This window comes from Lethenteron reissneri, chromosome 22 (assembly GCF_015708825.2).
Source record: "Lethenteron reissneri isolate LAM-NWPU_2019-01 chromosome 22, ASM1570882v1, whole genome shotgun sequence".
NCBI lineage: Eukaryota > Metazoa > Chordata > Hyperoartia > Petromyzontiformes > Petromyzontidae > Lethenteron > Lethenteron reissneri.
The window spans coordinates 10,886,299-10,899,054 of record NC_083800.1 but is presented as its reverse complement, the minus strand read 5'-3'; the positions used below and the strand labels follow the sequence as shown (position 1 = coordinate 10,899,054).

Genomic DNA, 12,756 nt, shown 5'->3' with positions numbered 1-12,756 from the left:
GACCCTGTGGAGCAAGGCCGTAATTATAATATTTATTGGGGGACACATCCCCCCCAATATTCAAATAGGCTCAAAATGTCCCCCCATTATATTGCTATAAAATAGATTTCTGTTTATGTGATTGTGGTTATGGTTGTACTTTATTAATCCCTAATCTCTGCCATTACATACAATGAAACAAGAAAAGGTAAAACAGACAGAGCAATGTAATACGATACACTATTTGACATTATTGAAAAGAAAAAGTCCATCCTATGTGTTAGTGAATTTTTTTTATATTTTAGGCAGGAAATTCGTTTTCAAATTAGATTTTTTTTTCTGTGGGGGGGACCCCCAGACCCCCTGGAAGATTTGCTCCCCCCCCAATGTTAACTCCATGGCTACGGCCTTGCTGTGGAGGTTACATTCCGCGTATCGATATGAAGTAGCACCGATGCTCACGGCTGCAGGGATCGCGCGGTTGACTAATCGCATCGTTGTTAATCAAGACAACGAGTCTTCGTTTAGCCGAACAGATTATAGGGCACAGGCTCTGCAATTGAGCTCCTGTTAAGGGCAGCAAGGCACACGACGCAACGGTGTCTCCCCAGTGCTGATGTGTTACGAAAGTCTCTTGCCAGATATCATAGCACAATATCAATAAAGAGACGCAAATACAAAGATCCCCCAGACGATTGGGGCAAGTGCTCTAAGTGAGCGCCTATCAAGGCGGATATGACCCCACGTCCGCCCGTATGCCTCTCCCCAGTGTTGCTGTTGCTGGTCATACCGGGGGTACTCTTTAAGGCTAAGTCGACCATGGGGAGTCCCATGACCGGTTCGGATATTCGTCGCCGAGAATCGAACTCGGGTCACCGGGTTCGTAGAGCAACGCGCAAATCGCTACACGTCCGTTCCCCGTAATAATAAAAAACACGAACACAGGCATAGACTGTACATCCATAAAACAAGGCTGTTTAAATGCAGCAGCAATTGTCAAGGAGTCACTTTGCCTCGTGTACAACGGCTTTTTCTTTGTAATGAAATGCACATTTTTATCATCATATATTACATTCTCAATTCCCCAAAGGAGAGTATGTCACGTCCCGTGTGTTCTCATCCAATTAATCTAATTCAGTGGAAACATTCTAAATTGAGATCCACGCGGGGAACTTAAGAAATTTCTCTTCTCTTTCTTCGAGATGATGCATTCGGGGCGAGTACGCATCACCGCCAATACACAGCTCCGTGTGTTGGGGAGAATTGGCGTTGCTCCTGAGAGAACCAACGTGAAAAGTCGTTAGGTTTCGTGAGCCCTGGAGTGCGCCGACAAAAAATCTATCCTACATCGCACCTCCGATTCGCACGGTTGACTACGTAGGGTGCGAAAGAAGTTCAGCATACATCCATCAAACGCAAGTGCCAGATCCACATAGATGGCATAGTGGCCTTCTCTACCCACCATGCCACCCAATTTGAAGCTTTCGTGAGTGCAGGAATTACTCTTTGGTTCTTTCGGTAAAGTCTCGTAGAAAGAAAATAAATTAATTAATAGAATACGACGTTTCGATTGCAACACAAACAATAGTCATCAGGGTGAACTAAATTTGAGAGAGAGACAAAACACAGACACGGAGACACACAGAGAGACACACAAGCAGAGAGTTGTGCGTCTCTCTCTGTGTGTCTCTGTGTTGTCTCTCTCCGCTTGTGTGTCTGTCCGTGTGTCTCTGTGTGTCTCTCTCTCTGCGTCTCTGTGTGTCTCTCTCTGCGTGTGTGTCTGTCTGCGTGTCTCCGTGTCTGTGTTTTGTCTCTCTCTCAAATTTAGTTCTACCTGATGACGATTGCTTGTGTTACAATCGAAATGTCGTATTCTATTATTTAATTTATTTTCTCTTTATTGATATTGTGTGATGATATCTGGAGAGACACCGTTGCGTCGTGTGCCTTGCTGGCCTTAACAGGAGCTCAATTGGAGCGCCTGAGCCCGATCGTCTGTTCGGCTAAATGGAGACTCGTTGTCTTGATTAACAACGATGAGATTAGTAAACCGCGCGATCCATGCAGCCGTGAGCACCGGTGCTACTTCATATCAGGCATCAGTGCAACTCACACCATCCTTTACAGGGGGTGGGGCTGTCGTTACGACGACTACCACTGAATCTCAAATGAACACTGGACAATCCATGCTCTCTCAGTTAAACTAAGGGGGGGTCGACTTAGCTCATCATCTCTCCTAGGTCGGTAAAATAAGAGACCACTTTGTAGGAAGTCAAGAGTGGTTGCGACGCTAATGTAAAAAAAACAATTCATTCTGTTGTCCATTGTTTCACGCAAACCAGGATTCATACGCTGCAGATCGTTATGTCACGTGACTGAAGTACCAATCTGGTTCAGGGGTTTGCATTTTTTTTTGCATTGTATGTAGAACTTCTATCGCACCGTACGTAGCCAACGTGCTGTGCGAAATAAGTTGCTCTGAATTGCTCTGAATCGCACATTGTAGCGGCTAATTAAACGTCATTGCATGTTGGTATTCATACAGCAATGTCTCGGCGGCCAAAAGTGAATCTTCTCTGGATATGCTGGGCCCTGTCGTGTTAATATGGAATTTACACCACACTAATCGAAAGCCACAAATGGAAGTATGCACTCTCCAACGACTTGACCTAACATTACCTGTGGAGGCAAGAGCTCTGCCCCAACAGTCTTATCTCCAGCATCAGAGGTTGGCATATTTTTCTACAGCTTTTGAGTGAAAAGTATGGTGCTTAAGCCATGCGTAGAGCTCATTATGTGGTTTCCTATCAATGAGTTTCCTGTTTACAAATGGAAATGGTTGATACGTATCCCCTGGGTAATTCCAATGCCACATTTATATGTTGCATATGCTGCAAAGGAAATGTTGCACTTATATAACAATAATTATAATAAATACATTGCAATTGACTGTATAATATTACATTTTACTGTTTAATCCACATCAATGCAATGTTTTTTGCTAAATTACTTCAGTAATACTGAAAATTAAGAGATTATGTAATTAAAGTTTTGAGAAAATTGATGATATTCAAGACATTACATGGTGTAATAATCGCAAGTGCTTTGCTGATGAGATGATTAAGAATCATCTTCAGCCACGAGCAATCCACTGCTGGATGAAGTGCTCCCTATTATGTCGCCATCTCTCACAGTCCTGTGATGTTAACGATCCACAGAGCGCTTGATAATGTGGCTACATTGAGAATAAATGCTGTCCAGCAAGTGTGAGTTTCTACACGCAAGTTTTTTTTCCCCACACTCCCCGCTTTTTACCTTAACGTGGCAGGGACGAATCTATCCATAGGACTTGCTATCTCACTATGTGGTCACCATTTTATCAAGCTGACCGATGATGACGATGATGATGATCGTCATCATCACCATGATCATAATTAGCCATGATCGATCCCCCGCTGGATTAACACCGCCCTCCCCAATCTGTCACCATTTTTCCACGATCCTACGATGAAACAATCCACCGTCCAGTTGCACAAGAAGTTTATTTCATCGCCTCAGCTCTCAGTGGGCAGCCTTTCAGATGCGTTCCATTCCTTGGTTCCCAATTAGCTTGCGTATGTTCTACAAAACCACGTGTTCCTCTCTACGTCTCAATGTAGTTTAATTCAAGTATTGACCCGCCCCGACTGGATATCTGTAAAAAAAATAGCTTTTAATAATCATCGGATTTCTCCAGGATAAATAAATATTCGGATTCTGTATGCCTCTTCCACGCTTTGTTGTCCCCTATTTTTAAAAAAATCGGGTTTTCTTAGGAATGATAAACTCCGAACGACAATCTTTTCGGAACCGAGTCCTCAAACGTCACCGGAGGATTGATGGGTTTCACAGGACAGGACCGACAGGGATCATCGGCGAACCAAGAAGTAGTTCGTCTGCGGTTGAGTGTGACACTGCAGCCGACGCAAAGCGGGCAAAGATTCCTCTTGGGGAAATGTCCTCGGCGTCTCACACATTAGCATAGCGACCCTCAACATGAATCAACAGTAATAGCATCAGGCATGACCGCAACACAAAGTTCAAGACATCAATACGCTTAGGCAGCAACAACTCAACGGCCAAGACACATTGGTGGTGCCTCTTTGATGACTTAATCCGCTTTAAAAAAAAACATAATTTTACAAACACCGCACGTTATTCGTGGTTGCTTGTTTATTGCACATGACCCTGGGAATCTGGTATACAGAACATACAATCCGAAGTGCTGGTGGCGGTGGTGGTGCTGGTGACGTGCAGCGGTTTGCGTATTGCGCGACCCCAGTTCGATTCCCGCTCACGGCCAACATCGGTGACGAATAGATGAATATTCGGCCCACATCGTTGCGGTGTGTAACCATAGCCACTGGTGCTGAAAACTCACCCTCCTCACACGTAACCGCTCCAGCCTTAATAGATGCTCGCAAACAGTACTTGCCCCAACAGTCTGTGGCATTAGCGTGGTGTGGTTGGCGTGGGTTCCCGTGTCCCTGTGACCCCTTCCTCTCGACACATCCGCGGTGCCTCCACCCCTCGGGTCCGCGGGCCGCGTTGCAGTTGCACTGCCTGCACACTCGACAGCTACCACGCCCCTGGTTGTTGGTGATGGTGATGTTGGTGGTTCTGTTGGTGGTTGTGGTGATGGTGGTGTTAGAGCGCTGCGCTACGAACCCGGCGACCTGAGTTTGATTCCCGCTGACGGCCAATGCCAGTGACAATTATCTGACGAGGTCTTGCGACTCCCCTAGGTCGACTCAGCCTAAAATGAGTACCTGGTGCGGTGTGTAAGCATCGCTACTGGGGAAACAAAGGCGCTCGGGCGTGGTGCTGCCTGGCCACCCACCCACCCACTCATGCATGTGTGTTGAACTTTTTTCGCACCGTACGTATCCAACCGTGCTAACCGTGTGCCGCGCGGGCCTTTGTAGGCAGCTCGCTAACAGTACTCGCTCCTACCGCGTCTGTTAAGGCTTCACGGGGGGGGGGGGGGCGGTGGAGGAATCTTTGTCTTCGGTGCTTGTTTGGGTTGATGGTGTTTGCATTCGTCTCACACCAATTGCCATCACCCGGCGCGGCGGCGCTGTCACTACGCACGTGCCCGAGTGGTGAAGCCGCACGATTTGCATCGGCGGACCCGGCAGCCGCTTCGCTTCTGTATAGGGGCGCTGTTGGTCTTGAAATCATTTCGCTGCCATTAAAATGATCTCGCTGATGGTAAGACGCAGGCGGCGCGTGACACACGTCTTAGATTCCACGTCTGCGGGGTGCGAATGGGATAGAGCACGAGATAATGCCGTTCGTTTCCTCTTGAATTAATTGCCTTCTGTTTGACTTGAAGGAGCTGGGTTACTATTCATGTGTGTGCTAAATCCATGGGTTGCCCAGCGTTTGATATTCGAGTTTGACACGGGCTTTCCCCTAGGTTACGTGTTGATGGTGCGGCGTGATAAATATCGCCACAAGGGAGACAAAGGCGGTCGGGCCTATTGCCGTTGCCAAAACAACCTATCAGGTGCTTGATAATAACAGTTATCCCTTCTTGGCAGAGTTGCCACCTCTTGAGGTACATCGAGCCGGGAAATCTCACGGGAAGTAGATGAATATCTCACACTCGGAGAAAGGAGAAAATACACGTACATGAGTTGTCTTGGGCGGTGAATTATTACGCAACTGATAAAAAAAAACCCGGGGCTTTCAGCGTCCTGGGAACACATATATTTCCCAGGACAGCGACCTTTAAAAGAGGACATCCTGGGGAAATTAGGAGCAGGTGACAACCGTACTTCCGTGTCGTTAAAATAGTTATTCTATGAGGGAGAGATTGGCTTCCGCGATGGGAATGTGGAATTTCCATCATGGCTCAGGACCTCCGAAAGAGATGAGCATGGGAACACACTGCATTTGAAACTGGCTGAGGCGAGAGTTCTCGATGGCAAAGAAATGTCTGAGTGTGTGTCTCTGTGTGTGGGAGCGGTGGCACATTCGGGGTACAGCTGGTGCATCCACCAGTCAGCTCAGTCAGCCAACCCATGGCACCAGGGTCTGTCCCGATACCTCCTGTCAGCAAGCCTTCGACACTTCACGTGACCTCAAAGTGTACCTAGCCTGGCACAAGTGCCGTGGTGACGTCACCGTCACTTCGTGGCGAATAGCGAGTATTGGTATTGGGAGCGGTGGGGTAGCGGTTAGCTCACTGCGCTAAGAACCCGGTGATCCGAGTTCGATTCCCGCTCATGGCCAATACTAGTGACGCTGCTCTGAACCGGTCCTGGGCCTCCCCTAGGTCGACTCAACCTCAAATGAGTACCTGGTGCATTGTGCAAGCATCACCACTCGGGAGAGAAAGGTGGCCCGGGCGTGGTGCTGACCACTCACCCCTCGTGTGCCGTGCCAGCCTTCATAGGTGCTCGCTAACAGCACTTGCTCCCAACAGTGTTGAAGGCTATATGGGGGATCTTTGTATCTTTTGGACGCGTGTGATGAGTTCCAGACTTGCGAAATAATTTCTCATCTGGACTTTATTTCGACACCTTTTACACATCAATGTGCAGCTATAAAGCATGTATAGGAAAGCAACAAAAAAAACTTTAGTTCCTTTTGAAAACACAAAGTGATTGTCTAATTAAGTGAATTAATATAGAAATCCAACAATTTTTTTAGAACACTGGCCGACAGCTACAAATGTGTGTAGTCTGCATTTAAAACTAAACATGCTATTACATCAAGTATACAGCAGTTACACAGATACAAAAATATATCTTGGTGTCATAGCGCAAACAATTTGCAGCTTATACTGACCAAACTATATACACGCATTATACTCTAGCAGTTAATTTAAGGCGGTTTAGAACTGTGTTCAATCTGTACATTACAGCGACTCTTGAACGTACCTCGGGCAAGCCCAGCTTGGCCTTTAAAACGGGGTTTTATTTCTCTCGTAAATATTAACAATAATAACAATATATATTTTTAGGCTACAGATATAGCCATAGTTCTAAAACAGTACAAACTTTAATCGTACCCTTCTCGCAAATCCTTGACATGCCGATAACGTGGACTCTCGTGGAGAGAGGAAAATCGCGTGTCAGAATTAAACAAAATATATAAACTCTACTCTCGCACGCACACACGCGGTAAGTGCTCATTTACTTACAAAAAGAGAAGCGGCTCTGAGACAAAAAATGTAGCGCTTGTTAAAACTGCGTACAAACACGTCTTACGAAACCCTATAAACACTTAACTATGTACACATAACAGTATCCATAAGCTGCCAATTATTCAATATCACAAGAACGACCCTCCAAAAAGTGAGAGGGAGGGAAATATGGCAGTTTGATATACATCTATTTCTGTTTTGACTTAAAAGGTCAAGCGTGTTGCTCTTATAAATGTACATTACGCCACGTGTTTATACAGTGCATTTGTCAGATCCGTTTGTTGTAATGGCCATAGTAATGTTTAACGCGACGCGAGGCTGCTTTAAAATCGTCTTGAGGGACGGAGACGCCGCTGTTGCTGCTGCTGCTGAGACAGATCCTCCTTGTTCAATCACTGGTGTGCCGTGATTGAACGCATACCAAAACATCATCTGATACACCACCACCGCCGCCACGCCTCTCCAATCAATCGGTCATTCAATTCGCGAGCACGTGTAGAAGAACACCTGTAGCAAATCACGATGTAAAAGGTGGTAACGAGACACGTGGCGAGCGGCGGCGGCGGCGGCACGGCAGAAGATGTCCATCAAACGCAGACTCACGCCTCGACACTCGAGTTCCAACTTGAGCGAGAGAAGAGGCCCCCGGACAGATCGAGTCCGAAAGCGGGTCTCGTGTCTCACTCACTCGTGCCGAGTCCTGCGCACGTGGGCGGCGCGTGCGCCACGGTGCGAGAGTTGTTGGTGTTTGTTTGGGGGGGGGGGGGGGACTTCCCCTCCACCCACCCCCGCCTCTCGATTCTCACGAACCTGCTCCTCCTTGCAGCCACCTCTGGCATGCGCCAGCCAATGCAACCACGGGTGTCACTTTGCACACTCCGGGCTCTGTGGCTTGGCTTAAGCGCATCTAGACACACGCGCACACACAAACTCCCGTGTGTGTGTGTGTTTATGTGTGCATGCATATGTCAAACAAAGACGATGTCTCGTCACACCGTCCCCCTCCCCACACTGCCCTACGACAGCACGCCGTAAGAGTCATTGCTGGTGACTATCTGGAGGTGGCCCGGCGCGATGTTGTTGCTGCCGCCGCCGCCGCTGGTACGATTGTTGCACAAATCTCTCGACATGTCCCCTCCTCCCAGTCCAACTCCACCTCCCATGATCATCCCCACGCCAGGGGCATCTCCGACGGCCACCTTGACGTCACCCCTCGTCGCCGCAGCGGCGGCGGCAGCAGCAGCAGTGGATCCCTTGGAGTTGGCGGCCGCGTCGCGACCCTTGAGATGAATGCGTCCGTGCCTCTTGCGCTCATCGGAGCGCGCGAAGCGGCGGCCGCAGAAGTCGCAGGCGAAGGGTTTCTCGCCCGTGTGGGTGCGCACGTGGGTCGTGAGGTGGTCGCTGCGGCTGAAGCTGCGCATGCAGATGCGGCACGTGAACGGCTTGTGCCCCGTGTGAATGCGGATGTGGCGCGTGAGCTCGTCCGTGCGCGAGAAGCGCCGGTCGCAACCCTCGGCCGGGCACGGGAAGGGCCGCGCGTGCGGCGGCGTCTTGCACGGCCGGTTCGGGTACTTGCGGAGGCGCACGGGCCGCAGCAGCTGCTGCTGCGACAGCGCCGTGAGCAGCTTCTTGCTCTCGGCCACCGACGTGGAGAACGCCTTGATGGTGGACAGCGGCGTGATGGCCAGGGCGGGCGGCTTCGTGTCAACCCCCACACCTGCTGCTGAGGCTGAGCAGGGCAGGTGCGAGCGATGATGCTCGTGCATGCTCGACGCTTGCATCGCCTGCTGCTGCTGCTGCTGATGATGTTGTTGCTGGTAGAGCTGTTGGTGGTGGTGTTGATGTTGCTGCTGCTGCTGTTGCTGCTGGTGCTGCTGCTGCTGGTGCTGTTGCTGGTGGTGGTGGTGATGGTGGTGGTGATGAAGTTGCGGTTGGTACAAGTAGTCTGAATGGATGGGAAATACTGGCGCGTCCTCAACCTTTGCACCAGACGAGGAGGAAGATCCGGAGGGGTAAGGAGGTGGTGGTGGTGGAGGAGGCGGTGCGAAGACGCCCGCGTGGCCCGAGCCGGTGTAATACGGAGACTGAGGCTCAACGCACGGGAAGGGGTCCCCGCAGGCCGATGGGTAGGCGGGCGGGGGGTCACCGCAGGCCATGGGGGCCACGGACAGCCCGGGACAGCTGTTGGGCGTCAGCAGCCCCGTGTTGGGTGCCGGCGTGTGTGACGAGTGCACCGAGCCGGGAGACATGTCGTCGCCCACCACCTCGGCGCTCACGATGTTGATGGAGCCCGAGGAGTTGGTAGAGGAGACGCTGCCGTTGGCGGCCGCCGAGGAGACGGTGGCGGACGGCGCATCGGTAGGCCACCAGCTGGTCCCGGGCTCGATGAAGAAGGTTCCCATGTAGGTGGGCTTCTGGGAGCCCGACACGGAGTCAACAGCGCCGCCGAACATGCTCTGGTAGGACAGCTCGGCCGAGCCCTTCTCCGTGCCGATGGACACGCTCATGAAAGCGTCTGGGAGGAGCAGAGGAGCGCACGCTGTGTCAGTAGTGCCTCTGCGCGCGTGTCTATATAAGCCAAACAACCAATCAATGTGTGTGTGTGTGAGTAATCGGTGCAGCACGAGGCATACACACGTAGAGAAAGCACCGTGCACACGTTGCGTGGAGCAGCCCGAACGCAACGCGCGCGGCTCGCTCGGCGCTCATTGGAGACGCACGGCAGCTGCAGCTGCAGCATCAGCCGGCGAGCTACGGACCACGCGTGCGTGCCCGCCCGTCCGCCCGTCCGTCAGCGCGCGCACGCACGCACGCGTGCACTGCTATTGTTGTGGTGTGTAACGCCACGTCTAAACATTCGCCTTAATTGCGGTCGTCATCGAGGTGTCATGCTTTGGGGGCGGTTCTGCTTTCATGCAGATTTTGCGCGCAGCCAGCTGGGCTCCGGCTCCGCTCCTGCTGCTGCAACAGTCTTCCTTTAAATGTTCGGCCCAAATGATCTTGGAGATTTCGCTTATCGTTTACGCATACACGGGGCAAGAGCTGGTACAGTATATATATAGACTGCGCGATCAATACGTGCAGCATAACAGCGTGTAATTTAGAATGTATAAGGGGCTGTTCTCTAGGATACCTCTGTGGCTGTGTGTACATCTACGTGCGTTTGCAGAATTGCAATGGCATATGCATGCAGTCAGCGAAATGCACGCTGTACAAAACACACCCCACCAGCAACAAACATATCGAGACCTCAGCCAATACAGCACACGATGTGTCTCCTTGTATACGTGCTCACGTGTGTGCTTGCTTGTGTCAATGCGCACACACACAACAGACACGGGCGCAGCGGAGTAATATTGATAGAGCTGATCGAATATGTATATGCGGAGTTGCAAAGGCCAATATCTATATGCGCACTCCCTATTGATTTGGGAAAAAAAAGACCTTGGGTCATTAAGTGCACGGACACTCTATGCACGGCTGTGCGAGATACGGGCTGCAGACCGTGGCACAGTCCATGTATCATTGCGACGCCAACGTCCGCTCGCACACGTGCACACACGTGCACCTCATTCGATCATATACAGACTGTCGACAGGCAAGCGCTGTTAGCGAGCACCTATTTAGGTCGGCAGATAGCCACGCAGATCTGTCCGCCGACGCTTAATTCAGCTGCACCGGGCTGTGCACGAAGATTATACACACAGAGTGGACACAGACACGGCTCAGCCCTATAGCTTCAGATACTGATTTCGCCCGGTGTCAATGCGAGCTACAGCCGGGAGTCAAACAGAGGTTTCGCTGCGGTTTTAGTGTGTGTGTACATCACGACGCCACGGCTCAGGAGCCAAACACAGTCACCCCCCCCCCCCCCTCGCACAGATCGTATGGGCAAGGCGCTGTTAACGAGCCACGGTTAAAGGCGAAAGAGCGCACGAGGGAGTGTGGGTGGTGTGACTGATCAGCATTACTCCTCGCCGCGTTCATCTCTCCAGGGATGATGTTCACACACACACACACCTCACCAGACACTCATTAAGGCTAAGCCGTGCACCCTACAGTGAGACCCTAGGACAGGTTCAGGCACCACTTGCCTACACCGCATGTCATAGCCACGGTGTGGAATCTAACCCATGCCGTCGGAAGATCGTAGCGCAAAGCCACGAATATCAACGGTAGCAGCGGCAGCGCTGGCTGTCCGCTGACTGACTGCAGAGTCAAAGACCCCCCCCCCCCCCCCCCCCACGTGTAGCCTACAACAACACAAGCGTGTTGGGGCAAGTGATGTTAGCGAGCACCCATTGAGGCCAGCAACGGCGCACGAGGCTGGTGGTGTTGGCACGTCCCGAGGGGGGGTGGGGGGGCCTTTGACTCCCGCAGTAGCTTGGAGTTCACGCAGCATTTAAGTCTCGAATGAGCGCAACACACACAGTACACACAGACACACAAACACGCACGGACACTCGGGAAAGAGGGGCTCACCTCGGTTCATGCCGCAGTTGAGGACCGGTGTATTGCTCGAGGGTTCCGGCAGGAAAGAGCTGTCCGTCCGCTGCCGAGCCGGGAGTGTTGACAGCTCCGGATGTGCCAAATTCATCCAGGTTAACGCACGCTGCTGCATCGGGCAGAGGATGGAGAAATGAACTAAGCAGGGGCATTATCTCCGTCATGACGCGCGCAACCACCAGCAGCAGCGGCTGTAAAGATCGACAACTTAACCCCGGAGCGAGGGGCTGATTGTTGATTTTTGTTGTTGTTGTTGTTTGAGATTTTTTTTGGTGTCTTTGCTGTTTCTACTACTGTTGCTGTTGCTGCTGCTGTTGCTGCTGCTGCTGATGATGATGTTGTAGTTTGTTGCTGTCTCTCGGTTTGATGCGCTTGATACCTGCGTTGCTTTTGAGCTCTTTCTTTGAACACAGCAGCCAGGGCATTCGCTGGATACCAAAACAAAAAAAAAAACCTCCCAGAGAAGCAGAAGATTAAGCGGTAGTTCAGTCCAAGCTGGGTGGGGGGGAGGCTTTAATATCGGTTGCTCGGGGTGCCTTCACACAGGCAGTGTGAGAGTTGGCACCGCTGGCAAATGAATAAGAGCTCAGCTCTGGGCTTGAGGATGCCGATGCTTGATGATTACGGCTGGAATTGCTTTTGCAGCCAGAACAACAACAGCAAAAAAAAATAACCCAACAACAACGACGGGGTCCGCTGTGCGAGTGGCAGATATCTTTGCAAAGGTGCGTTAAGTCAACGGAGTTGCCGGCAGTCGTAGCTCAGCTGCTGCCACCGCCACCGCCGCCTGCTGCCTGCTCGGCTTGCTGGCTGGCTGGTTGGCTGCAGGAGCAGGAGGAAGAGGAAGAGAGGCGGAGAGTGAATGAATGAGGGGCTCCCAGCACCGGGTGTTCCCTTTTAACTACAAAGTGGGCGAGTTTCGTGACGTCACTGCCCTTATTTGGGCATTCGGGAGGACCGCGGGGCTCGTGCCGTGACGTCACGCGGTGGGGGGGGGGGGGCGGAGAGACCTCGCGCGGCCCCCCCTCTCGCTCTCTCTCGCTCTGCGCCGGCTTCGTTGATGTCGCTCGCTCTTGTGC

At 51.4% G+C, this 12,756-nt stretch overlaps 1 protein-coding gene across 1 annotated transcript; it reads right to left on the bottom strand.

Moving 5' to 3' along the window:
• Positions 1-6,521: 6,521 nt before the first annotated feature.
• Positions 6,522-12,523, bottom strand: EGR2 (early growth response 2). Its single transcript, XM_061556557.1, is given in 3 exon segments — positions 6,522-9,686; positions 11,654-11,675; positions 11,677-12,523. Coding segments are annotated over 3 exon segments (1,686 nt in total). The 5' UTR covers positions 11,842-12,523; the 3' UTR covers positions 6,522-8,187.
• Positions 12,524-12,756: the final 233 nt, after the last annotated feature.